The sequence below is a fragment of the Polyergus mexicanus genome, unplaced genomic scaffold (genome assembly GCF_030449975.1).
Source record: "Polyergus mexicanus isolate NDT 795.1 unplaced genomic scaffold, iyPolMexi1.0 SCAF_27, whole genome shotgun sequence".
Classification (NCBI taxonomy): Eukaryota; Metazoa; Arthropoda; class Insecta; order Hymenoptera; family Formicidae; genus Polyergus; species Polyergus mexicanus.
Genome location: NW_027223347.1, coordinates 55,115 through 81,389, shown reverse-complemented (window position 1 = coordinate 81,389; position 26,275 = coordinate 55,115). Strand labels below are relative to the sequence as shown.

At 31.8% G+C, this 26,275-nt stretch overlaps 2 protein-coding genes across 8 annotated transcripts; one reads left to right on the top strand and one right to left on the bottom strand.

The window, feature by feature from the left end:
• Positions 1-433: 433 nt before the first annotated feature.
• LOC138943525 (endoplasmic reticulum aminopeptidase 1) lies at positions 434-16,455 on the bottom strand. Of its 7 annotated transcripts, none has more exons than XM_070314400.1 (15): positions 15,894-16,455; positions 12,959-13,936; positions 7,681-7,836; positions 7,465-7,544; positions 6,895-6,991; positions 6,723-6,805; positions 6,442-6,644; positions 6,159-6,339; positions 5,738-5,981; positions 4,966-5,543; positions 4,655-4,886; positions 4,089-4,494; positions 3,846-3,988; positions 3,407-3,762; positions 435-3,307 (listed from the first exon to the last, which is right to left on the bottom strand). In XM_070314400.1, the coding sequence occupies exons 2-15, from the start codon at positions 13,101-13,103 to the stop codon at positions 3,146-3,148; spliced, it is 3,066 nt and encodes a 1,021-aa protein (XP_070170501.1). In that variant the 5' UTR covers positions 13,104-13,936; positions 15,894-16,455; the 3' UTR covers positions 435-3,145. The 7 variants fall into 7 exon arrangements, with proteins under 7 accessions (XP_070170506.1, XP_070170507.1, XP_070170501.1 ...); XM_070314401.1 differs by having other exon boundaries at positions 7,681-7,833; XM_070314402.1 differs by having other exon boundaries at positions 436-3,307; positions 5,738-5,963; positions 15,894-16,453.
• A 1,225-nt stretch (positions 16,456-17,680) lies between these two features.
• On the top strand, positions 17,681-18,634 carry LOC138943565 (high affinity copper uptake protein 1). Its single transcript, XM_070314486.1, has 4 exons — positions 17,681-17,716; positions 17,800-17,933; positions 17,993-18,049; positions 18,124-18,634. The coding sequence occupies exons 1-4, from the start codon at positions 17,708-17,710 to the stop codon at positions 18,320-18,322; spliced, it is 399 nt and encodes a 132-aa protein (XP_070170587.1). The 5' UTR covers positions 17,681-17,707; the 3' UTR covers positions 18,323-18,634.
• The last annotated feature ends 7,641 nt before the right edge of the window (positions 18,635-26,275 follow it).

The window sequence follows — 26,275 nt, the reverse complement described above, 5'->3', positions numbered from 1 at the left end:
TACTAAATAATCTCATTTTCTTCGTTGTTCATAATATATTATTCATCTACACGAGTGTCTATTTTTATAAAATATTGATTGGTCAATGCTTATAGTCAAGTTGTTATCTTCAGAGTCAAAGTTTAAAAGAATTGATATTGAGTCAAATTTGATCAAAAATCTTCAACATCTTCAATCTTTCATAAAATGTTGGTTAATCAATACATGGATAGAGTGGCAAGAATTAAAATTTAACTTGCTATTGTGTCAAAACCGATCCAAAATCTATAAAGAATAATGAGGAGATATGTGCTAACAAAGAGATGCAAAAAATAAAAATATTAAAAAATATTAACTCTATTTAGATAAAAATAGCAGAAATTTACACAAATATTCATCCACAAACAAGAATGCGAAAAAAATGAACATGTATTTAAATATAAATTAATAGTAGAGTTAATAATAGTAGAATTAATAATAGAGTTAAAATGTAAATGTGAAAGAAAGAAATGAGATGTAATCTTTTGCGTTTTAAATAATCAAATAATTAAAGGCGATGCCTTAAATTAACAAACAGCAAAATATATGTATATCTATATAATATTTGAATCGTTCGATATCGTTATCCCATTTAAATAATTTAGATCTAAGAACGGTTGTAATTTTGATCAGTAAATATGTAAGTAACGAATAAATTACGTATACACTTACACGAGTACTTTCGAATGTTAAAATAGGCCAATTAATCAGTTTGCATTTCGCGCAAATCGGCGAGCAGACGCTTCCTTGAAAATCTTGATGCTATCGTTCGTTAACTCTTTAACAAGAGAGAATATTCATTGGTGAAAAAATATGCTATTTACACGTAAGATATCTAATTGTGCGTCGATTCATTAATTCGCCGTATGGAGTGTATCAAAATCTACTTAATAGGACGATGAAATGATTCATGTTGTCGTTATTTACAGATTTTTGCTCCATGTGCTAGAAAGTTATGTACGTATATGTATTGGTATGTATATGGTAGATGCGTGCTCTCAGTTAGCTCATGGAATCGTAAATCTTGTAAATGCAGAGAATTACACGCCGTTTAGTAGATTTGATCTAATAAGAAAGATATTAATTATAAGTATTGGATATTGAGAGAATGCCATTTTTTGTAGTGGATATAATAATGGCAAGCACGAATGGCAGTAAAGACTCATGGTAAGAAAATACGTCGTGTCCTGTACGTTCTTAATATGACAATTGATAAAGTGTGTTTCATTTAATTAACAAAGTGCTTCAGTTTTATCTATATGTTTACGAGAACATGCGAATTTAAAATTCAATTAATCATTTTTCTAACAGGAATGAAAAATATTAGAAAAATAAAAATGGATATTATATATATGAGCGTTCGGATAATTTGATATTATCCGATTGGAGCAGGAATTTGTTTCGGCCTTCCTCTCTCTATGTAATTGTTATACATTTTGTAGTCTCCTCGCATTTGTATATTCGTATATGCGTTCAGTTTTATACAATAGACACTTAGATTTCTAAGCCTTAATCATAAAACGTTAAATCAATTTATATCATTAAAGCAATTAATTATAGTTAAATATTCATTAATATATCTCACTATTTTCCGGCGTTTATTGTCCAAGCAGTTAATTGTACGATCGAGAAACGATAAGCGGATCGAAATATGAAAAAAACTTAATTGCTTCGATCATCAGTCGCATTTCGCGATTCATATACGATTTGATTCAAATTAAGATATACGATTGTTAACTAATAAGTATTTTTTAATATTAAATGCCAAAAACGGTGATGTTCAAGAGTTCCTAGATAAGTTTTGCATCAGCATCTAGATCTTTTACATTTACAAAGTAATCCATCAAACACGGCACACACGTCCCTCTTATACTAATATGTGCACACCATACATATATATAAAGCGTTGTTTAGATTATACAAATTTATTTACTTTCTCATAATAAAATATCCAATTTTCTATTTTTTATGCTACTTCGCATGAAGAACAATCAACTCCATACGAGACGTATCCTGCGCCTCCAGCAACTTCTAACAAACACGAATACGCGATACGCACGAAGTACATCAATGTCTTTTTTACATTTAATTTGACATACATCCATATGACTCGCGGCCGAATTTTTCTTTAACGTCGTCTTGTCTCGATTTTCTTTGGACAATGCTTGTGAGACACAGGCACAGATCCGAGCAATTTGGCGTATCACGCCTCTTTGCCATACATTGATATGCTACTTAGACATGTGAAACGATCACTCGTACACTTATGATAATTCTATTATCTCTAAACGCGCCTGCAATACCGCAAGTTTTACACTTTACTTATCTATGGGCCGTAAATAAAGCCGTATAATTAGCGGTTTCTTCGACAAATCTGCCGCAAGCTCAACTCTCCCTGTTAAGTTAAAGTAATAATTTATTGGATGGTTCATATAGGAATGGAGTTTAGACATCACGTGGAGATAATATTACTCCATTTGTTTGCTCTTTGTTATAATAAAATATAGTAAACTTGGGAGACTAAAGTTTATAATGTCCGTAAACATATGTATGTCTTTATTTGCCGAACGTTAGGTTAACGACTATCCTAGGAACAACGATGTTTCTGTTCTCATTATCTCGTTTTATACTTATTGTTAGTGATCCGATCGGCACGCGCTGCGTGCACGGTAAATAAATACTTTCGAAAGTGCGTATATATAAATCGGTGTATAATGTATTACATATAAACAATTCGGTTTTATTTATGCTCGTTAAGGGATCCTTTCTCAGAACAGGCAAATTATGATAATGAGTTTTGTACAATAGCGAGTGTATCTTTTCAAGGAAAACAATTTGTCCTCGTCTAAGAGTTGTCGCCCTTTAAATTCTATGCTTTGCCCGACAGAGATGATCCCCTAACAAAGACGGAAATGGTTGGCTTTCGATCTGCAAATTTATCTATGATAATGATTGAGATTCTTTTTACCTCCTAAATATCAACAGTCTCACTTTTTGTAGGCTGTATCACGTATATCTTAGGGATATCTCGCGTATAAATAAGAACGAGTAGAAAAATTAGCCACAACGGCATAACGATTGAATGCTCGTTGCGGACTATTCTTGTTCCATTTCCGACGAGCGAAGGTTAACTCACAAGATTTGGTTCGGTGAAGTATTTAATGAGCCAATCATTCACACTTTTCGCATTTATTTTTACCCAGTGGATGTTAAACTTTATCATTTCTAAGCTCTGTTGCAGTGCGCGCTTACCGCTGCGAACGTTGTGTTGTTTGAAGAAGTCCGAGACCTGAGAAATAATTGCATGATATTTTTAATAATATAATTTTAAAAAATTCAAGCATATTTGCTTTTGTGTTCACTTTTAGAAAAATGACTACTCTCTTACTTCGCGATAATCGTACTCCGTGATAAAGTAGTCGGGAACAACGCTACGTATGAGATCGCTTATCGAGAGCGATTCATTCACGTATAAGTCTTCTATTTGCGGCCAATAGGCTTTAATATGACGCCAGGCGAGATAATGTCCGTGTGGATTTCCAGCAACAGAAGCTAGGATAGTATTAACATCTTGCGCCTTAATTAGTGTTCGATTCAATGAAAGATGAAGATAAAGTTTGAGTAACCAAGGATCCATTGCAGTACCTAAAGCTTGCAACATCATTAGTTTTTCACTTTGAATTTTTGTTTTAAGATAAACTTGCCAGCAATATCGCCAATCAGCCTCCTCTCCGAATTTGACACCTATAAAAACACATTTTCATTACTTCACATTTCCATAATCATAATGCTATAAATATTTTTTACAAATATCATATCTTTTTTACCTGCGACATAAACGATACTTCGTATATTGGGTGCGATGGATTTGCCTTTTGATATCCAGTCTTTAAAAAGACTTTTCGCAGATTTCACAACATCATCCATTTGTAGTTCGATAGCGGATTTCATTATTGTGATCCTTAATAATCTATCAATAATAAAATAATTTAAAATTATGTTTTGTTTGCTACATTATCTATTAGACATATATTATATGTAAACAAGATATGCTTAAATGCTGTACCAACTTTTTTAAATGAGATCCTTCATCTTTCCAGCCGATATATCTTGTGATCGGACTTAGCAGTCGTTTGAAGAATGAGATATATCTTTTGTATGCTTCACTCTCCCCTAATCTTTTCTTCCAAAAATTTAGATATCGAAGCGCTGTCTCCCACGGCGCGTAATCTGTTTCATTGACAAGATAAAGTGAAAGTTCCAGTGGGATTGAAGCATCCAGCTCGCCCGCATCGCAAAGCGCAAACGCGTCGTCGATGAGACTCGCCCTATCTGCCGGACTGAATTTCGTATGATTCTTCAATAAAGTCTTAATGATTGACATCCACATCTCCTTCGGGTAATTAACTCGATAAAAGCCGGTTTGATTGATATTGCATTTGATGTAATCGACGTCGCTCGGTATTTCGAAAGACGCTAAGTGAAATATATATTTATCTTAATTTTTTTGTTGAAAGAATGCGTAGAAAAATAATATATTTTACATTGAATAAATATATAATAATGAATAAATATTATATGATACCGAGTAGATGTATAATACATAATTTTCACATAATCATCTTGCGTATATTACCATTGGTCATGTTCATCCACGCTTCTAGATGATCCGGAGGCTCTTTGTTTGTGTAGCAATTCAAAGGAACATACCACTTATAGCCAAAAGGTGACTTGGGCTGCAAAATATTTGTTTTGTTATCTCGTAGTGAAATGAGGAATCTCTTCTGAGTCGCCGTGATAGTATCGCCATCACGGATGATATTTACAAGTGGAAAGCCCATTTGCTGAGTCCAAGTGTTCATTATTGTCTGCCGATTATTTTTTAATTTTATTAAATATGCGCAATAAAATCGTGTGCGACGTAATATTTTTCACTCATATACTTACTTTTATATCAAGCTCAGTATTGGCAGATGCATTCTTCGTATGCTTTGTAAAAACCGCCCACAGATCGTTGGTCTCTGTATTTCCGTATGCGTATAAATTTAGATAATCATTTAATCCGCGTTTGAAAACGCTCTCACATAAAACTCCTTCTAGCATGTAAAGGATTGAAGCGCCTTTATAATAGCTAACTGCATCGAATATGCTTTCTATATCGATAGGATTTTCAACGGGTACGCTTATCGGATGACTGTTGGCCAGAGCATCGAGTTCGAGTGCTCGTTGCGTTTTGTATAAAATGAGTAAATCCATCATGCCCCATTCGGGCAAGATGTGATTCACGCCTTTATATTCGAGGAAAGTCGCTGCTCCTTCGTTCAACCAGATATCATTCCACCATTTCATCGTGACGAGATTGCCAAACCATTGGTGAGCTAATTCGTGAGCCATAAGGACGGTCATACGTTCTTGTATTTCGGTTGATGTTTCTTGTGGATCATACATCAAGAACGATTCTCGGAACATAATTAGGCCCCAATTTTCCATAGCAACAGGAACAAAGTCGGGAATTGCTATTAGATCTAATTATATAAAATGATGATGAGATAATAATAATAATAATAATAATAATAATAATAATAATGATAATAAATCAAAAATAAAATTAATTGTAGGAACATATGTATCTCATCAAATGCGACATATTAAAAAAAAAAAAAAAAAGCAATACAAATAATTTTTAAATGACTTTATACTTTTTATAAGGAGCCTATACCTTGCTTTGGCAGAGGATAAGGTATGCCGAAGAAGGATTCAAAATAATCCATAATACGAGCGGCAGTAATCATGGCATACTTCGTTTGTGGAAGCATGTGCGCTGCGGCATACACGCTCACAGATGTATTTCTCCTAGTTAATTCAAAAGCTCTTTCAAAGTCGCATACTACAAAGGCCACCAAGTATGTTGACATCTCCACGGATTCTTGAAAATCGTCGCGTAACTGAAAAATAGTATTATTCTAGATCAGGTTGATGCAAATGCGGTCGCTCGCAGGCAATATCATAATTGCAATACGAGGTGAATTATCATGTTTCATGATCGGCAGTAAAAAAAAAAAAAGGATAACACTTTTAAAATGATGATCACATGTTGTTTGCGCATTAAATTGCATCGTTATACAAAAGTGCACACTTACGAGATTTGTGCCCAAGTAAAATCCAGCCTCCTCAGTATTTATCACTGGCATATTGCATAACGAAATATGGAATCTATCCCTGTATATCGATATCTTAAATTTGGCCTTAAATTGCGGCTCGTCGAAACACGGAAAGGCCATGCGTGCGTATGTCGGTACGAAATAAGTTGTTGCCAGATATCTAAAGATTGAAAAAAATTCAATTCAAGAATTCAATTTTGTTACATACGAATGATGTATTTACGCATCATTTGAGAAAGAAAGTAATTAATATTGCAATTACCTCTGTTCTTTCTCGGGAGTAACGTAGCTGCTGACATAGAATCCTTTAAATTCAGTGGAATTCAGCGTCGAATTGAAACTCATAAATAGTGTGTAATTAGTTTTTTTTCGAAACTTGTTCTCCAATTCCAAATACAGCTGTTCACGCTTCGGGTACTCGAGTAACTTTGCAATTTTCATTTCTTCCTGGCCATCTTTGACTATCTGAAAGCCAATTCTCAAAAATTAAAACAAACGCAGACATTGACATATAACATCATACGACTTTCAATTATGACATACTTGTTCTTTTATTGTCAAATTTTTACAATGGAAGACAATAAATTTGGTCTCTTCATCAACATAAAATTCGATTGTGACTCGTCCTACATATGAAAGCAAACAATGAATTTATTAAATAAAAAAACGAAAACGAATGTTTTGCATTTAAATATAAAAAGCTGTTTACATTTACCTCTAAATTCTAAAGTGGTAAGATTTGGATGCATTGTAATATTGTACCTAGTAGGATGTGCGAATAAAGGTAACCTTATGTTATCCCATGGAAACACCTGCAAGATTTCTCATTGTATTCGAAAATATGTTTGCGTGCGCTATCTTGAATAAATTATTATGAAATATAAATAAATAATAAGCAAAGAAAGAGAGAGATACCTACTGTCATAACTACATCTGTTGATTGATTTTCCGTTATGCTACATCGTATATATGTTTGCCTCATTTTAATACATATTCGAATACATATTCTAAACCATAAATTCTTAACTTCTCAATTTCTCTATACTTGTCGTAAATAAATGAATTTTTAAAATTTTATGACATCATTGATCAATCAATTTATCGACAATGTAATAAAAAAAACCGATATTTTTCAATTAAACAAGTATTTAAGTGAATAATTTGATTTAAATAAAGAAATTTTACTAAAATGTATAAATGAAACAAAATTTATGTAATTCTTTGAGTTTTTAATATTGTTATTATCAATGTTTTTACGCGATAATATATATCGAAACGTACATACCTCTCCATTCTCCATTCGAGGCACGGCGTCTTTTTCGTCATCTATAGTTTTATTGGATTCTTCTTCGGGACAAACGCAGCCTAAAAAATTTAACAATTAGTATATGTATAAAGTTAGAAACGTATACGAACGTGACAAATACGATTTTTATAATTTAAATTCATAGATAACATTTGTGTAAGTATATGTTAAAATGAAAGTTTAACATCTAGATACCATTTCGTAAAGGTGCCAAGGCGATGATAAGTGATGTAATGAGAAGTACCAAGCAGCAGATACAAAGTACACAATAAGTCTTTCTCTCGGAACACCTAACGACTTCATTCGCGCGCTCGTAAAAATTACGTCTATGCAATCCCGCATTGCTATCTTCTGGAACAAAAAGATCTCTTAAGAAAAAAAATCAACATTTTAATAGCATACGTTGCCATACATGCATTCGTTATGTTGCTTATAGGGATTTATCTAATAATTGAGTGAATACATTTTACAAATAGTATGTTGATATATATAATCTAATAATTTCTGTTTATTAGAATTTAATTTATTAGCATTTTATTTTTGCATAAATCAAGATAATAAATATAAGAGAGATGGGAATAAATAATTTAATTTTTATTGTTTTATATTATTATTGCATATTTAAACAATAATTTCTTTCATCTATATAGAACTCGGCTTAAATTAATTTATAACTTATAATCAAAGTTATCGTGAACCCTAAAGTATCTGATACTTAGACGCGTGTACATAAGTTCAGTTTTCTTACAGCTATGGTCTTGACCTGAATTTCAGGTTGCTACATGGCTGTGTATAATAACGCTAGTGCACTTGGCTTGATTTCTACGAGAACTGGATCGACAATATTTTCAATGTATTGCATTTTTTTATATTGTTATTTATATTTAAAATATGATTTCAAATAAACTATTTGAGTAATTATTAAAAATAATTCAAATTTAGTAAATGCATGTAAATAATGAATTATATATTCGACTATATTATATTTGCATACTTTAGATGTAAATAATTAGTTTATTTCATTATATTTATTTTTGTAAATTCTTAGAAACTTCTTGTTACTTAAACTCATTTTTTATGTATTGCAAAAAATTAAAAGAAAATATCTATAAATACGTATAGATTTGCCTTTATATTAGTTAATTATTTTAAAAATAATTTTAGTTTATTTTATAAATGTTAAAAAAATAATTTCTTATGTGTACACTTTTTAATATTCTATATATCACGTCAATAAATCATATCATATATTTGGCACAAACTTAATACACATATACTTTTGAATATTCTGACAGACATTGATACAGATATTCTCTAGTTTCTTTTATATTATTTTATATGAAATAATTTTATTGTGTGCGTTACAATGAAAGTTGTACTATTTTAAAACTGAACTTGCTTAAGAGAAGAATGAATTATTTAAAATAGAAACTTTATGTAATTTTCATACGTGTACATTTTTGCTATATTTTATTACATAGTACGCACACATGTATACATATATAGATATATGCATACAATACAATCATCAAACAATATTATCAATATTTTGCACATCTATCTTTGAACAAACGGATCTCAATAACGGAACCCGTCAGCGGAAGGTAGCGATGCAAGCGCGTGGGCGAGAACGAAGTGGGCGCGCTTTAATTCGAGAGATCATAGGAAGCTTCCCTCTTATTGATCGTACGCACGTGTTTCTCGTATAGCCTATTCACAGCCCGGAGGGTTGTAAGTCGGCCATCTAGTCGATTCATACAAAAGAAATTGTCTGAGTGTGACACAGACGGGCGTTAAAAATATCGAAGAGAGCATCGACGACGAACACGTTAAAAACCGATCGCAATTTAATTCCCAGCTAGCCATTTGGATAGAGAGATCTCACCTGTCAGAAAGGCAACATCATCCACATCCTGCTCGCTCATGGCGAACCGATTCAGCGGCGGTCTCCGATGAACGTGTTCTTTTATCTGACCGTCTTTCGAGGCATAGGCGACTTTTATGAGTGGCTCTCTCTGTTCAGCCAGTATTCGTGTGGACGATTAATCGTCTCCTAGCTTTCCTCTTAATTGGGCTCTCGCCACTAGACCGTTGCCTCAAGATTAAAGGCTTGACAATTGAGAATTTTGATTTTGATAGACGGTGTTAAAAATTTGATTCACCGTAAATAATCCGGTTGGCGTATGCTGTAATGCTTGTTTGAACTGCATCAAATGTGATCGACTCAAAACTTATCAAATTTGCTATCGGAAAATTCGATCGTCGTGCCAATAAAGCGAAACAGCGTGATGAAATTTGGCCGCGTTCACCTTTTCTTAAGTGCAATTTTTGACGAATCGCAATTGGTAATCTTAATCTTTTATCGATGGATCATCGATAACGCGCGCGAGATAAGAACGCGCGAGATCCAAGAGAGCAGCATCAAAGGGCAAAACACAGACAGCGGCGTGCGAACCGCGTAAAAGACCTAATTGGCGTGGATGCACTGACTCGTGCGTAACGCAGGCGTTTCTCACGCACTGAACACTACCGGAATTAGGACTCTGTGCAACACTATCGCCGGCAATGTAACTGCGATCAATTCTACCGCGAGAAACTGCCGGTTCGCGAGCTTACGAAACCCGAACCAAGTATCCCGACACCATCGGCGAGTCTATAACGCGCGACATTCTTTGACATTTCATTGGCATTAAAGCGTGGGATATAGTTACTGCAGAGTTAGGCAGAAATGGCGACTTTCCAAACCTCCTAGTGGCGGATTACTTTGGTGGCGGGGGTGGTTTTGCTGGTCCTCAGTTGAGGGTGGATTGCCATCACGGTGGCGCCATCCGTGATTCACCCTCTGCAACCCTTCTGTGGGGTCCACTGTGATACTAATATCAGCCGCGGAAGCAGTTAACCGTGACCGATGCGTGTATTCGTGGTTTTTTACTTCTACTTGTTTGATATTATGAATTCGCATTAATATATGGTGAATAATCTTCTTCTAGAGTTCCTTTGAAAACAAGGACTACTTCATTATATCGATTTGATAAGTTTGATGCCGATTTTACAAAAATAATATAAATATTCGGTTGATATTCGAGCAAAGCAAAATTACGTTATATATATTTAAAATATCACGGCACAGAAATTTCATATTCGAGGAGCAAAAGATTGCTCCTATCCTATTTCTTTTCATTTTATTTTCCTTTTTCACTCTTGGGAAAAATTGATATAGGGCAACTCAGTTTTACGATTCGTGACGATGCACACAAAAATGTCTTTTTTATCCTGTTCCAGATCAAGAGAGAGAGAGAGAGAGAGAGAGAGAGAGAGAGAGAGAGAGAGAGAGAGAAATATATATCTATAAAATTACAACGTGCACACAGAAATTCTACAAATCACGATAAAAAAAATTACTGGTTATTTCATAATTAATGCTTTAATTATAAAAGAATGTAATTTTTTAAATAAAAGCAATTATTTTCATAAAATGGCAACTTTTTTTAATTTGCATTCTAACACATAATGTTAAAATGTTGTGCGATAGTTTCGTAATAATTGTATATATAATTGTACATATAAATATAATTTTAATTACAAATTTAATTAATTTAATTAAATTTTTTTACCTCTCGTTTTAAATTATTATAATAAAGAAAATGTATAAAAGGTTTTAAACGTATAAAAAAAAGAGTGTAATATATGTAACTATATTAAATGTGACCTTTTCGAAATCAAACTCGAAGGCCAGTTACGAATGGATCAGAATTTGTTAGAAGGGTATCGTATCGATTTTCTTTTCTCTACGCAACCCCTCTCGTAATCACATTATGTTCAGTCTATTGAAATAACATTTGTACTTTTTATTTAGAGAAAATAAATATTATTTGATGAGTTCTATGACGATTTAATTTTCATAAAAATATAAATTTTTTTTATTTGTAGAAAAAAAGATAACTTATTTTTAGAGACAAAAAAATTCATTTTTTTAAAGCAATACACGTATAAATTAAACAATGTATCTTTTACCAAAATAGAGTCGCATTAATCTTATAAAAAATGCAAATGCATATGCATATGCAAAAGAATAGGCATTAATTTAAATAGGATAAACTATATCGCATAAAATAGATCACTAGGACGAGCTATAATATCAAAACTGTAGACAAAAATCGGTTCTGCATCTGACTCCTCTATCTCCTTTAAAAGTTTCATAAATTTTGAATTTTATTATAGAATTCTTAAATTTGTACTAAGAATAGCCAATAAAAAGAACAATAAAATATAAGCTCTTAAATTTTTATAACACAACAACATAATAAAAAGTTTATCAATATGATTATAACAGAGAAAAAATTATTCTTTATAAATTCAATGTTTATAAATAATATTTCTAAAACCATACATTCACGAAAATATCTGCCAAAGTTTAAAAGAGCTAATAATATGCAGAGTAGAATTTAAAGATTGATGAGTATTGACGGGGAAAGAGTGCCTATAAACAACTGAACTTTTGAACTTATGACCCGTTGCGTTTTTGCCCTCGTTGGTTCCTTCCGATTAGATTCTTCGATTGCAAAAAAATAGGCATTGTACAAAATAAATTACTCAAATAATACATTATTCAACGTAGTGAGTCTCTCTCTCTCTCTCTCTCTCTCTCTCGCACTGCTTCAAAATATATTTTGTATCTGGTCAAATTGATTCGCGACGGTAGACGAAATACATTGAAACATTCATGAACTTTCCGGTTGGAATATGTTCGTCGAAGTTATATGTCCCGAAAGGATCGGCGCTTTATATAAACATTGACTTTTTTCTCAGTCACTTTAATTTTGTAACATGTATTATTGGCAATAAATTAGATACGCGGCCAATATAAGTAAAAGAAGAAATTAAGATGTACTAAATTATATTATGAAGAGATCGCAAATCCAATATCTTTTTTTCGCTGAAGATAATACCTATCTTTAGATTTTCGGAAGTTAATTTCGGAAGTTTAGCGAGAGCAAGTCACGAAAAACATCAATTTGCGAATTTGAATGCATACATAAGTCTAAGTGAACACGCGAGAACATCAAAAGAGAACTATCTCAAACATCTTTCTAAGCAATATTCATATATATTCAGAATTTACCAAATTTGAATAATACAGTCACTGAAGTCACGTGAGCGGAGAATACGATTTACACAAGTAAGTACAGCAAATCGTGCCAAGCTATATATATTCTGTATAATCAAATATACAACACATATATGGTAGACATATAATTTTTAAATTAATTATTTTTCTCGAAAATTGTGCAACCCATCAATAAAATTTATTTTATTCTTTTTTCGTTTTTTTTTTTTTTTCATTAGAAATCAGCTTTTTGTCAGTTGTACAAAATTTTTAAGCATATCAAACGTGAACATATACATACTTTAAAATATTTATATACGATAAAAACTTAACAGGATTTAGCAAAATAACGCATGTTATACGTACCTAAATCGCATGTTTTTCTTATATGCCTTAGCGGTGGTTTTACGTCTTCTGTAGTGTCAGCAGATTCGTTTTGCCTAGAGGCCCTAGATAGGGGCTCCAGTTGGATATTCTCACTGCTATCCTTTCCTGAACTTCCTTTCGGCATTTTATTTCTACTTTTCTACCTTCTCTTCTATTTTCGACCAACTTTTTATTCGGCAAAGATGGAACTACACGCGGAAGAAACTTCCTCTTCTATTTCTTGAAATGTTTTGTTTGTCAAGTGACATGTCTCAAGGTTGCGCTAATGATTGGCGCCTTGCAATTATCTTTACATCGTACATTTAAGAAAATAAACGTAGAAACCGTAGACCTTTCCTGCCATCTTTCCCCGTCTTTACGACAGTATCGATCGCTCTTTTCTTATGCTGGATGTAGTGCTCATGTCAAAAATTATATCAAGCTATTTTTGCTAATCGTAGCTTTCAGTTAAGGCTTTACGTCGGCACATTTATGTCTGTACATATACAAACGTTTTATATCAATAGCATGTGCATTGGTCCCAATATTGCGATATGTTGCGTTTGCCAATTTTACTTCGTCACTGTAAGAGGTTTCGTATAAAAATGGTCGACGAATATGGTGGTCTGACAAGTGCAATTAAATATACCTGCCCTTATTGAGGTAGTGCACTAATTAATAAAAATTAATAGTACTCCAAATACTTTCTTTATATATGATTCTATGTAGATTTAAAGTAGAAAGATCTATTATGAGATCGCCATCCGGAAGTTTTTTTTTTTTTTTGAATCAAATATATGTCTTTGTACAATGCCACGTAATATAATTATACGTTAAAAAGCTCGCAATGTGGATGTATTTTTTTTATAAATTATAGATAGTAATTAATCAGTCTTTTATTCCATATCCGATATCGCTTTGACGATGCTAATATATTTCTCTTTGTGAAAGATCGCTCCACGTTGAATCAACTTAAATCTGCAACATAATTGAGTACCGTATTTGATTATAATTTCTTTACTACTGAGTTTAATAAAGCTGTTTCAAAAAGATATTGCAACAGAGGCAAAAGAGTTATTCTTGTCAAGCTTCACTGTTGGATCAATACTTTCAGAATAAATATCTTTTCATAACAAAAACCATAGAAGAAGAAAAAAGAATATTTACAACAAAAGATTTCAGAGTCTGTCTTTGTAATTTTGATAAATTTCGCACATTTATGCGCTTTACTATAGTTTTTTTAAATCATAGTAAAGTAACTCGTATTATTTTTGTTATTTTTTATTGACTTTATTTTTCTTTGCATAATATCGAAACACAGTTTTTATAATTTCTGGTTTCAGATGTTATCTATATTGAATCATTAAAAGCTTAATATTTGATTTTAACATTTAAGTTGTAATAACTGCAAATGTTTGAAATTGTTTATTATAAATTTAATTTTCTGCGCGGTGTTACGTTAGTTAGAGTGACAAATTCGGAATCTTTTTTTCAGAAATATTTCAAAAAAAACGATAATATATTACATAAAATTATATATATATATATATATATATATATATATATATTTTAATATTGAAAATCGTATACGAAAGAGGAGCTGTAAAAATAAATGGATAACGATTTGTCACCGGATTTTTGTAATTAGTATAAACAAATATATTTGACTTGAATATATCTTTTGTTGAGTAAATAAAGAACGAGATTATCAGGATTAGTACTAAAGTTGTTAATGATTATCGTAAATAGATATATGGTACTGTGCCAAGGTCTACACGGTACTTAAATGCAATTATGCTCCGACTTATGCTAATTATTATGAACGACGCGTATGCAATAATAGTTTTCATTCGACCTGTTACATAATCGGTCTTATGTTAGAAAATTATTTTATTTAATATACAATGCATTGTGTATATAAAATATTATGTCGTGGATTTTATTAAGGAAACATAGAAAGATATAATATATAGTATAATATTTTAGAATGATATGTAATTAATAGTGTGTAAGTGTAAGTTCGTCAAATCTTTTTTATAAAAATGTATGTATAAATCTTAAAATTAAAATAATAAATAGAATTATTAAACAAATTATAACAGGATTAAAATTATCATTGCAACATTAGATGATTAAAAAAATGTATGCTATATTTTTTTTCAATATTTACAAATATTTTTGAGAATTAAAAAAATTAATTAATATCTTGAGAAATAAATATACTTATTTTAATATTTTTTTGCATGTATATCTAATACAATATACATCAATAAATTAAATAAATATTATTATATAGAATATTATATAATAACTCTATTTAAATGTCTATAGAATACATGAATATATGTCTATAGAATATATGAATTATATTTTTTACTCGCATAAACTTATTGTTTATTAAAATTGCGTTTATGCATACACGTGTACATGAGCAATAATTGCTTCATTTAGAGACCTATATTGTTATTTTTTTATCATAAAATTTTTAACAAAGATCCGGGAAACAAATTATCGGCAAATAAAAATAAACTGAAATTATCAATTTAATTAAAGATTACGTATACAAATGCAAGCGAGCGCGTGTATACATTTAAGAAGATGAGAAGATCTCTTTGAGCACAGCGTATCTCTATTGACTCTTTAGCGAGAGATACGTTTGAATAAGAATGCTAATAAATCTGTAACTTATACGAGTAAGCGTTAAATACCAGCAATTCAAAATCCATGATAATATTTTAGTTATTAATTAATTATTCTATCTTATACGTTTATTGATTTTGCATATCACATCGCAATACAAATTTTTAATTTTGCATATAACTTGCATATGACTCGCATATAATTACGACTAAATAATTATTAGATTTATCTCTAATTATTAATTATCTTTTAAATTGATGTAAATTACAAGAAAAAAGAAAGAAAAAACACTTACCTTTCTCTTACATCCAACATCGATTAGAGCAATATTCGACATCCGGTTTGAGGAGAAATCTCTTGCCGATGCCGATGTTCATCGCGACCAATCACAAAACGTAGCTAATTACACATTCTTCATGAACGAACGCAATTCTTTCTCACTCGCGGTCTAGCCGTTGCCACTTTCCTCGACAGTATCGACACATTTTTGACACTCTGTTGCCATATGCGTCCAACTCATTAAACTTGCGATCGCTGCATTGTCAATATTAAAGTTTCACCGCGACAACTTCCGAAATGCCGGCATCTTTTACAATCATCCCCGGATGCTGCGTCGCGACTCTCCGCACGCGATCTGTCCCTCGCTGCGGTGATGATGCATTCGCATCCGACGCGCATCGCCGTCGTCGTCGACGATGATCCGCACGTCGCGCGCGTCGGCGGGCCGGGGTTTTTCTCGGCAAGAAGCTGACGACGCAAACGGCCGCACGGTAGGAATGGCACTGAGAAGTGGAAGCGCTTTGAGGATCGAGTGTGGCTGAATTTCCGGATGCGGAGAGGCGCGCCGGTCAGGATCAGCCACAGGTTGCGCCCGTCTCGTTCACGCAGGGCAGGCATCTTGGCTGATCGTCGGGCGGTAAGGGGTGACGATGGTAGCGGCGTATGCACTTGGGGGAGAAAACCGGAGAGATAGAGGGAGAGAAAGGGGAGAAATCGATTTACTTAACATCCAGAACTCTTTGGCCCTTCACGACCAGGAGCCAGGAGGGATTTTAGCTCGCCGGCGATATCATGTAGTCACGGCACGAACCGAATCCACTCGTCGATTTCGTCCGGCGTATATAACCGCGGACCAACATGCATCATGATGACGTTGCAATTTAAAACTTGAATTTTAGTCGGGAGAATGTTCGTAAAAGTATCAGTAATATAGAAATGAGAATTTATTAATAATTAAATTACTTTTCACGCTCAAATTTATTATAAATGCAAAATAAAATTGCACGTTTTGAAAATTGTTTAGGAACATATTGTATAAGATACTACAACATGCACTTTAAGCTACTTGCGATTCCTATCATTGCTATTCATCGTGAGACTTATATAAATATCCTAGGCTTCGTATAATAAACATCATTTGAGAGATAATTTTTTTATATTACTTTTTATGTATACATATATAAAGACTTTATATCATATTAAAAATAAACAACAAAAAATAAAAATATAAAATTAATATATTCCTTTAATGTTTTTTTTATAATTTTGAATCTCTGTTTTTTTTTTTTAGTTAAAAGCTATACAATGCATAGCTGTTGACACCATACATATTTTTAGATCTCTAAAAAGAATTGATATAAGGATAAAATATTTTGGATTGAGTATATAGGAGAGGGGGGAGGGGGAGGGGGAACTTTTTTACGAAAGAAAGAAACAGTATAATTTTTCTCTTGTGCACGATAAGAAATAAAAAAAAAGATAATACGAATTGTAATTTTTTATTATTACTATATATATATATATATATATATATATATATATATTATTATTATTTATGTTTACAATAATTAATTAAAAATTGTCTCATACATATAGAGTTTAGTAATAAAGGTTTGAGCTAAACTCGATCTTAAATTAACAGAATTTATAGATTAAAAAAAATAAGGAGAACAATATGCACATTATATGAATAAAAAAAAATTGTTTTCTCCGATAAGCATTTTAACTTCAAACATGATATGATATCTATGATTTGATAAGGTGATGTTTCTCGCACGATAATTTCATAAGGACGTGCTGGCTTTTACCTCAGTAATATTCCAAGGCAAGATGCATAGTGTAAGTGTGGGGATCTTTATCTCGTACTTATATACTCGTTTTATTTATAATTATCGTAATTACAACGATTGTGCATTTTGCAGATGATATTCCACGGCGGCGTCGAGGAGACGATTCTGTTTAACGGCTGGCACATAAATAATGTGTCAGGAATGATTAGTTCTGTTATTGGCATTATTCTGTTAACTGCATTATACGAAGGACTAAAATCTTATCGGTGAGTGAAATATTAACTATGCATAAAAATATGAGCAATCAATCATGCATGCATTGCAGCGAGTCTCTTTTTGCGCGCACGATGTTTCTTAAGAAGAACCAAAGGAAATCTAGGAAGTATGTGTGTAATCTTTATTATTTTTGCAAAATGTTATAATTTTAGCACAATATTTATTACATGTTTATTACAGTGCGTTGTTGTTCTCCAAAGCACATTTTTTACAAACGTTTTTACATGTAATCCAGGTAGTGCTTGCCTATTTTATCATGTTTATTTTTATGACATACAACTATTGGCTCTGCATCGCCATTGGAGTTGGAACAGCTGTCGGATATTGGTTATTTGCATGGGAAAAAACTAATAATGACAATACAGATTGTTGCTCGTAAATATATCTTTCAAAAATCAATATTTAATAATTTTGTTTTTAACGATAAATTATATTAATTAATATATTCTTTTTTGTAAAAAGTCGGCTAATAATATATCATATTATAAAATATACTCTTATATATTTATATTTTTGTACCTATGTATATATTTGTGGACTCTGTCGAGATTGGTCAATGCAGCACTTTTTTATTTGACTAAGAGATAAAGTAATATATCGACTTAAAAATTGCAACGTTAATATCTAACATAGTAACAAACTTAGAAAATAACAATTACATCTTGATATTAATTTTATTTATTTCTTTTTCCTTAATAGATAAGCGCATATCTCCGAGATGAACGACGTTTTACAATCGCAATTAATCGGAAATTATCAATAAATGTTATCTAATCTAATCTAATTTATTCCTTATGACGCTATCCATTCAGAATCGATGTCTTCATGAAACTGTCACTGTAATTTCGAATATTTCATCGGTCGTCGAATAACATAGGAATATTTGACACGATGGCGGACAATCAAAGTAGTGCAGCAATTTGTTGCTCGGAATCAAATGAACATATACGTCAATTTAATTCAGTCCGTCATATTATTTTTGGGTGGGACAGATTTAATTCTATAACTTGGCTACTGCTATTACTATTTTTCTGCATTTGGTGCATAGGGTTCTTTAATATGTATGAACCGAGTCCGGAAGATGATCATCATGATCATCATGATCATCATTGAAACGAAGAATATATGGGAAAATATGATCGTTATCAAAAAATAGAGAAAAAATGTAAGTATTTTATAATCTTTAATAAGAAATCCGTAAACCAATAATAATTATAAATATATGCGCGTGCATCATATAATTTCTGTGCACGTTGATTTGCTTAAATTTATTTGTTTATATTAATTTTTCTATCTTTGTATTAATAAATTGACATGACAATCATTGTATATTTTATCGATAAAATATATGTATAATTTAAGAAAAATATGACTAATAAAATATCTTTATTTTTTCATTTAGATAACAAAAGAACTGAATCAGGGCTAAAATATCGGACTAACAAATGTTAACAAATTTAGTGAATAATTGACATTAAACAAATTTTTAAAATAAACAATTAATTAAATCATTTATAAATAGTTACAAAAAGAGATATAAGCATTGTAACAATAAGTTTATACGAAAAAGTGTATTATGTATATATTCTATATATTTTATGATTGAAATAAAGACTACATAATAGAAAAATAGAAATTCCATCGTCTCTTAATCTATGTCTATATGTATAATAATATTTCTAATGTGATATCTAATAATATTTTTATAACATATTTTTTATAATAAAATCTTAACAAGTTTTTTTAGAAAAGAAATGTTTTAATATATTATATGTTTTAATATATATATATATATATATATATATATATATATATATATATATATATTAAAACATATAATATCATTACCTCTTTTAAAAGAATATAATATTTCCATTTAGAAATAAGCTACTTTGTATTCGTTTACGGTATCCTTTTCCTATCCTAAAAGTACCAAGAATTACATTTGGGAATTCGCAAACCCCAAGAGGAATGCCATAACCTATGTCCAACCCATCTGAAGCACGCACAACCACACTGGAAATAGATGAAAATATATTTGACGGGAAAAAAAATGATATTAGGAAATATATGATATTTGAAATCAATTTATGTAGATTTTTAATTATATGTAAAGTATAATTAAAGTATTGTAAACTTAATCTGATCTTATCCTGAATGATAGAAAATGATAATGCTTCAAATTTTTGTTTTTTCTATAAAAACATAGATTGTAAGAGATAAAGTTCTGTTTTTAAGAGGATGCCGGAGCGACGGCCGAACTCCGACGGGTTAGCGCCCTCATCTAAGCGTAACTAAAATTATCGATAATACCGACCGAAATTATCGATAATATCAATAATTTTAGTTCCGCTGTTACCAATATATTTCTGCATGTTTTATGCATATTTGAAAGAGAATTGTGTTCAATATGATGAAATCGGACAACATCGTGTATTTCTACTGCTCTATTGCCTCGCACGCATATCTAAGCGTATTTAAGCGTATAGATAACAGCCCAGTAAGCAATTTGATAACAAATTGTTGCCAAATTGGCATCAAATTCGCTCAAAACTTGGTAACAAATCCAGTGCCATTTGTGTCCGCATTAAGCTTGTGTTTTGGTGACAAAGCTTGTTGACATAACCTGACAGCAAATTGACGGCAAAAACCGAGCGAAGCTTGACATGATTTGACGTCAAATTGATGGCAAAAATCGAGCAAGATCTGTGCGCAAGACAATCTGATAGCAGATTGTCAGCAAAAACCGAACAAATTCTGCAGAGCTTTTGGCCATTCATATAAAATAATATATTTAAATGGATTTAAAATCTCAACTCTAAGTAAATCGTCTCTGGGATATTTTTTACAATAACCAGCACACGTAAATCGCCTCTGGGATATATTTTTAACCAAAACGCACATGCAAACCGCATCTGGTATGAAATATGTATTGTAGTAATTCTAAATTCTATTTAAAGATTAATTTTATTATTACAATTTTTTTATACAAATGTCTTTATGTTGTTTTCTATTTAGGAATTGCTTTAAAGATATAATAAAAAAATAAAAAAAGAAACTTGAAATATTACATTTTTATATAATATTACATTATCATACTTATATTTTTGTGTAAACTGCACGAAAAAAAAATTCAATTATATCTAGCGACATATTAGTATATAGTATACATTAAAACAATTCCTTCTAGAATTATGGTATATAAATATACTAACCTTTTGACCCTTATTCTTTTTAAAGAAAGTCTGCGGGCAAAGCGAAGCAAGCGTTTCTCATTACATTTTCGCCCCATTATATAAATACACTATGACTACACAAACACAACACTCGTTTTTTAAATTCGACGCGTTATAACGCGTTATAACGGTTGAACACACTTTTGCGGTTATCTCTCGTTACGCGTGTGTACACAACACGCGCGACTGAGACTGTCTGAGTACTGAGTACTACCGCGCACTGATATTATCGCATGTGCCTGGCTGTGTGCGTGTGAATAGTACAGTCGATTTATTCCCCGATACGTACATACATATTGTACTTAATACATGCATGCTACAATTATCGCGTAATAATAAAAACAAATGCGCATCTTTATAAACGAATATTCTGTAACCGAATAAAAAGTTATTTTCATATTGATTAAAATTAATTCGATACATAAAAACATTATTTATTAATATTTTACGACGTATCATTTTAATCACAATAATGTAATTAATGCATTTAAATTATTTTCGGATATATAAAATGCGAAATACAGACATTTGATTTTCTATAGTAACATGACATATATATACAGAGTGTCCTGCGTCAACCGCTGTGAAGTGTGCAGCGGCGCACACTATCAGGCGCGCGGTTCATCGACGTGCGCCCGGCTAAAGATCGGCGCTGATTGGTCAGACTTTACTCAATAATAACTCTTTTATTAAGTGTCATAGAAAAAAAAGGTAAAGGACTTTTCTTCTCAATTTCATCTGCTCTACCTGCACACGACCGGTGATGCGATTGACGCCGGACACCCTGTATATATATATATGTATATATTTTATAATAATTTATATATATTAATTTAACGTGAAAGATTATAGATAAAGAGAGCCTCACGAGCGAGACTTCGGAACTCCTCGATATTTGTCGTCTCGCTTGCTCCTTCATTCTTTCTCGCTTTCGCTTTTGTCGACTCTCCAGCATCGTGCGGGGATCTTTCCTTATCTACTATATATAAACATCTTATAAAATGAAAACTGAAACTTTCATATTGTATTTTATTAATATAAAAATAATTATAATGGATTAATGAGATTCTTGCGATTAAAATAACATCAAATATGACATAAATCGGATAATTTTAAATGAAATAAGTATAATCATTATTTTAATAACATAATTGATTAAAAATTATCCGATTTATGTCATATTTACCCAGTAAGCAATTTGATAACAAATTGTTGCCAAATTGGCATCAAATTCGCTCAAAACTTGGTAACAAATCCAGTGCCATTTGTGTCCGCATTAAGCTTGTGTTTTGGTGACAAAGCTTGTTGACATAACCTGACAGCAAATTGACGGCAAAAACCGAGCAAAGCTTGACATGATTTGACGTCAAATTGATGGCAAAAATCGAGCAAGATCTGCGCAAGACAATCTGATAGCAGATTGTCAGCAAAAACCGAACAAATTCTGCAGCTTTTGGCCATTCATATAAAAGTATATATTTAAATAGATTTAAAGTCTTAACCCTAAGTAACAAAATGATGATAAGTTTTGGTCATAAAATAACCATTAGATAATTAGACATTATATAAAATCATATATTAATATGCTGGGTTGGGAAAGTTACTTTATAAAAGTAACTCGTTACCGTTACCGTTATTTTTTCTAAAAAGTAACTCGTTACCGTTACTCGTTACTAATTTTAAAAAGTAACTCGTTACCGTTACAATTACTAAAAAGTAACGAGTCGTTACAATTTCCGTTACTTTTTTACAATGCAAACTAATAAATTATTTGGCATAAGAAAAACTTTTAAAAAATTGTAAGCAAGATTTCATTCAAGGTTTATTACAAAATAAATGATTAAATTTTATCGAAATTCTTTATTAATTTTTAATAAAATTTGTTGCTCCATAGTATCATCATTTAAATGCCTTCTTTGTGGTGTTAATACAGAGCCACCGATGCTAAACATTCTTTCTACAGATGCATCGCTTGGTAGAGGCTGTATTATATTTAATAAAAAGTTTTTTTAAGTTTTGGATAGTCGTTTAACATTTCTATATTACAATTATTTGATTTTAAAAACTGTTGCAATTCTTCTTGTTCAGATTCATTTTGCACCGTTTTTTGCTCAAAAATGAAAAAATCATCGTGATCGTCAGATTTTCCAGCTTTTGAAGAATTTTCAGTTGATCGGATTCCCAATAAATCCTCCAAGTAATTTTCAGCACGTTTTCTTTTTTCTCCGGTTAACCAGTTTAACTTAAATTTTGGATGTGAACATGCTGCTATTATTAATTCTTTTGTTTCAAATATTGTAAGAAATTTAAAATCAAATATAGTAAATTAAGCGACATTGTTTGTTTTATTGAAATTAATACATTTGAATCAATAGTTTAAAATAAAATAATATTTTTCAATTAAATCCTTATTTAAAATTAAATAACATATGTTTAATCAAATTAATAAGTTACCTTTTATTTAAACCTTGCTGAATAGCTTCAACTAATGAATGGCAATCTATAAGGTCAGATTTATTGAGATTTTCTAATTTTCGTTGCAAGGTACTTAGAACTGGTAGTAAATGAGAGCTCTGCTTTTCCGAAAAGATAAAGCTCTCATTGGATATCGCGCGTCGCGTCATCGCACTGGTCTGCAAGAGCCATAAGTTGATCAATCACATTCAAGCATTTTTACAACATAATAAGAATGCTAATTGGTCGATTTGCTTACGGCTTTACGGTTAAGATAAAAATTTTATCACGCACAATAGCAAGAATAATATCTTAAATAAATCAAAAAATTTGAAAAAAGTAACGATAAAAGTAACTGTTAAATTCGTTACTCGTTACCGAAAAATGTAACGAAGTTACTTTTTCCGTTACAAATAAAATTTGTAACGCCATTACCGTTACAGTTACCGAAAAAAAGTAACTGTAACGGTAACGGCGTTACAAGTAACGCGTTACTTCCCAACCCTGTTAATACGTTAAAACATATAGGTAAATTCAAATAATCTTAATTTATAAAATTAAAGATCTTTTTGGACAGAAATTGTTTGAATAAGTGAAAATCGAACAATTATCTGTCCGATTTGCAAAAAATCAATTCAATATCTGAATTTCCTGTATAAGAATTGTGTCAAAAATTGAACTGATAGAAATATATATATTATAATATTATTAGCATTTTGTAAGCTTTATATATACTCATGACAAGAATTTGAATACGGGTATAGATAATGAATAACGCGCCGCATAGTGATAAGCGACTGAACTATTTTATAATACTTTGTAATAAGCTGCAGATTTTGTTCGGTTTTTGCTGCCAATTTGCCATCAGATTGCGCACTCTAGATCCTGCTCAGTTTTTGCCGACAATCTGATGTCAGTCATGTCAGCAAGCTTTGCTCGGTTTCTGCCGCCAATTTGCTGTGTAGTTATGTTAGCAAGCTTTGCTTGATTCTTGCCGGCAATCTGCCAGCTTAATCGGTAATAACAACTCTTGTACCAAATTTGTAGCCTTTTTGCTGACAATAATTTGTAGCAAGCACTTGGCAATATCTGTTAGAACAGACCTGGCTGACTGGGTAGTATTATTTTAATCGCAAGAATCTCATTAATCTATTAGAATTATTTTGATATCCATAAAATACGAAAAACAGAAATTTTACGAACGATATGTAACCCGAGATATTATAGATAAAGAAAGCCTCGCGAGCGAGATTTCGGAACTCTTTGATGTTTGTCATCTCGCTTGCTTCTCGTTCTTTATTATATTCTTTCATCCCCATTATTATATTCTTTTATTTCTTCGACTTTTATTCTTTCTATTCTCGTCTTCCTACATAATAATACATTAACTTATTCGTCTTTATTTTATACAACATAAATGAGATATTGTGTATGTCATAAATAGAAAAAGTATTTAATTATGTGTATTTTTGTATGTACATGTGTTGTATTTAACTATAGTTAAATAGAAAAAGAAAATAACTTGTGTATCTCATTTATGATGTATCAAATAAACATAAATAAATAAATTTATTTATTTTCATGTAGGGAGACGAGAATAGAAAGAATAAAAGTTGAGCAAATAAAAGAATATAATAATGGGAATAAAAGAATACAATAATGAACGAGCAGAAAGAAGAGAGAGAGAGAGAGAGAGAGAGAGAGAGAGAGAGAGAGAGAGAGAGAGAGAGAGAGAGAGAGAGAGAAGCGCGAGTGAACGCGTAAGTGAATATGCAAGGAGCATGAAGCTAAGCGATACGTAGTACATAGCGAGCGAGCGATTAGAAAGAGACAGAGCGTATGATCGAGAGAAAAAAGATACTGCAATAATTTTAATGCGTACATATATATTACTTTCACACGCATGAAAGAGACAAAGATAGTACGATTATGTCTGTCCTTGTCATGTAAGATTGCAGCTCCGTCTATCGTGACATCACGCAACTAATCTACTGCTCTGTTTTACTCTTTTGCCTCAATCTCGCACGCACACATGTGCATGACAGCATTTCGAGTGAAAATCTTTTTTACTAGACTAATAAACTTATTTCTAAGAGTTCACTAATATTCCTTCATGTTATCCCGAGGCGGGGAGCTATATCTTGTGCACGAACAAACTGCAGAACTTTATATTAAATAAATATTGTTACGACTTGATGCAAGAAGTCGATAACAAAACTGTAATTGTTTAACTTTTCTTTGATTTGTTATATGAAATATAGCTCCCCGCCTTTGTTATTATCAATACTTTAACTGTGGAAAAGGATTTATCAATCTGTGTAGCCAAAAAAAAGATTTTCACTTGAAACGACTTTCGCGTTTTGTCGGTAATTTTGGATCCCCTTAAAGCGGATTGGAAAAGCGAGCCAAAAAATAGTTCGTGGGAGAAAGCGGCCAAGATGTTTGATGGAAAACAGACGTGACGACAAGCTACAAAATGGCGACTGGAGATGCATCTAGGCATAAGACACCCACCCTCCCCACTCCCTTACAGAAAACCGAAAGATATCGTGCGGTATACAACATCGCCCCATCGCCCGCCTTAGAGGAAAACCGGTGAGATGTGCGATATATGTCGCCCACCCTCTTCCGCCCTTCCTGTT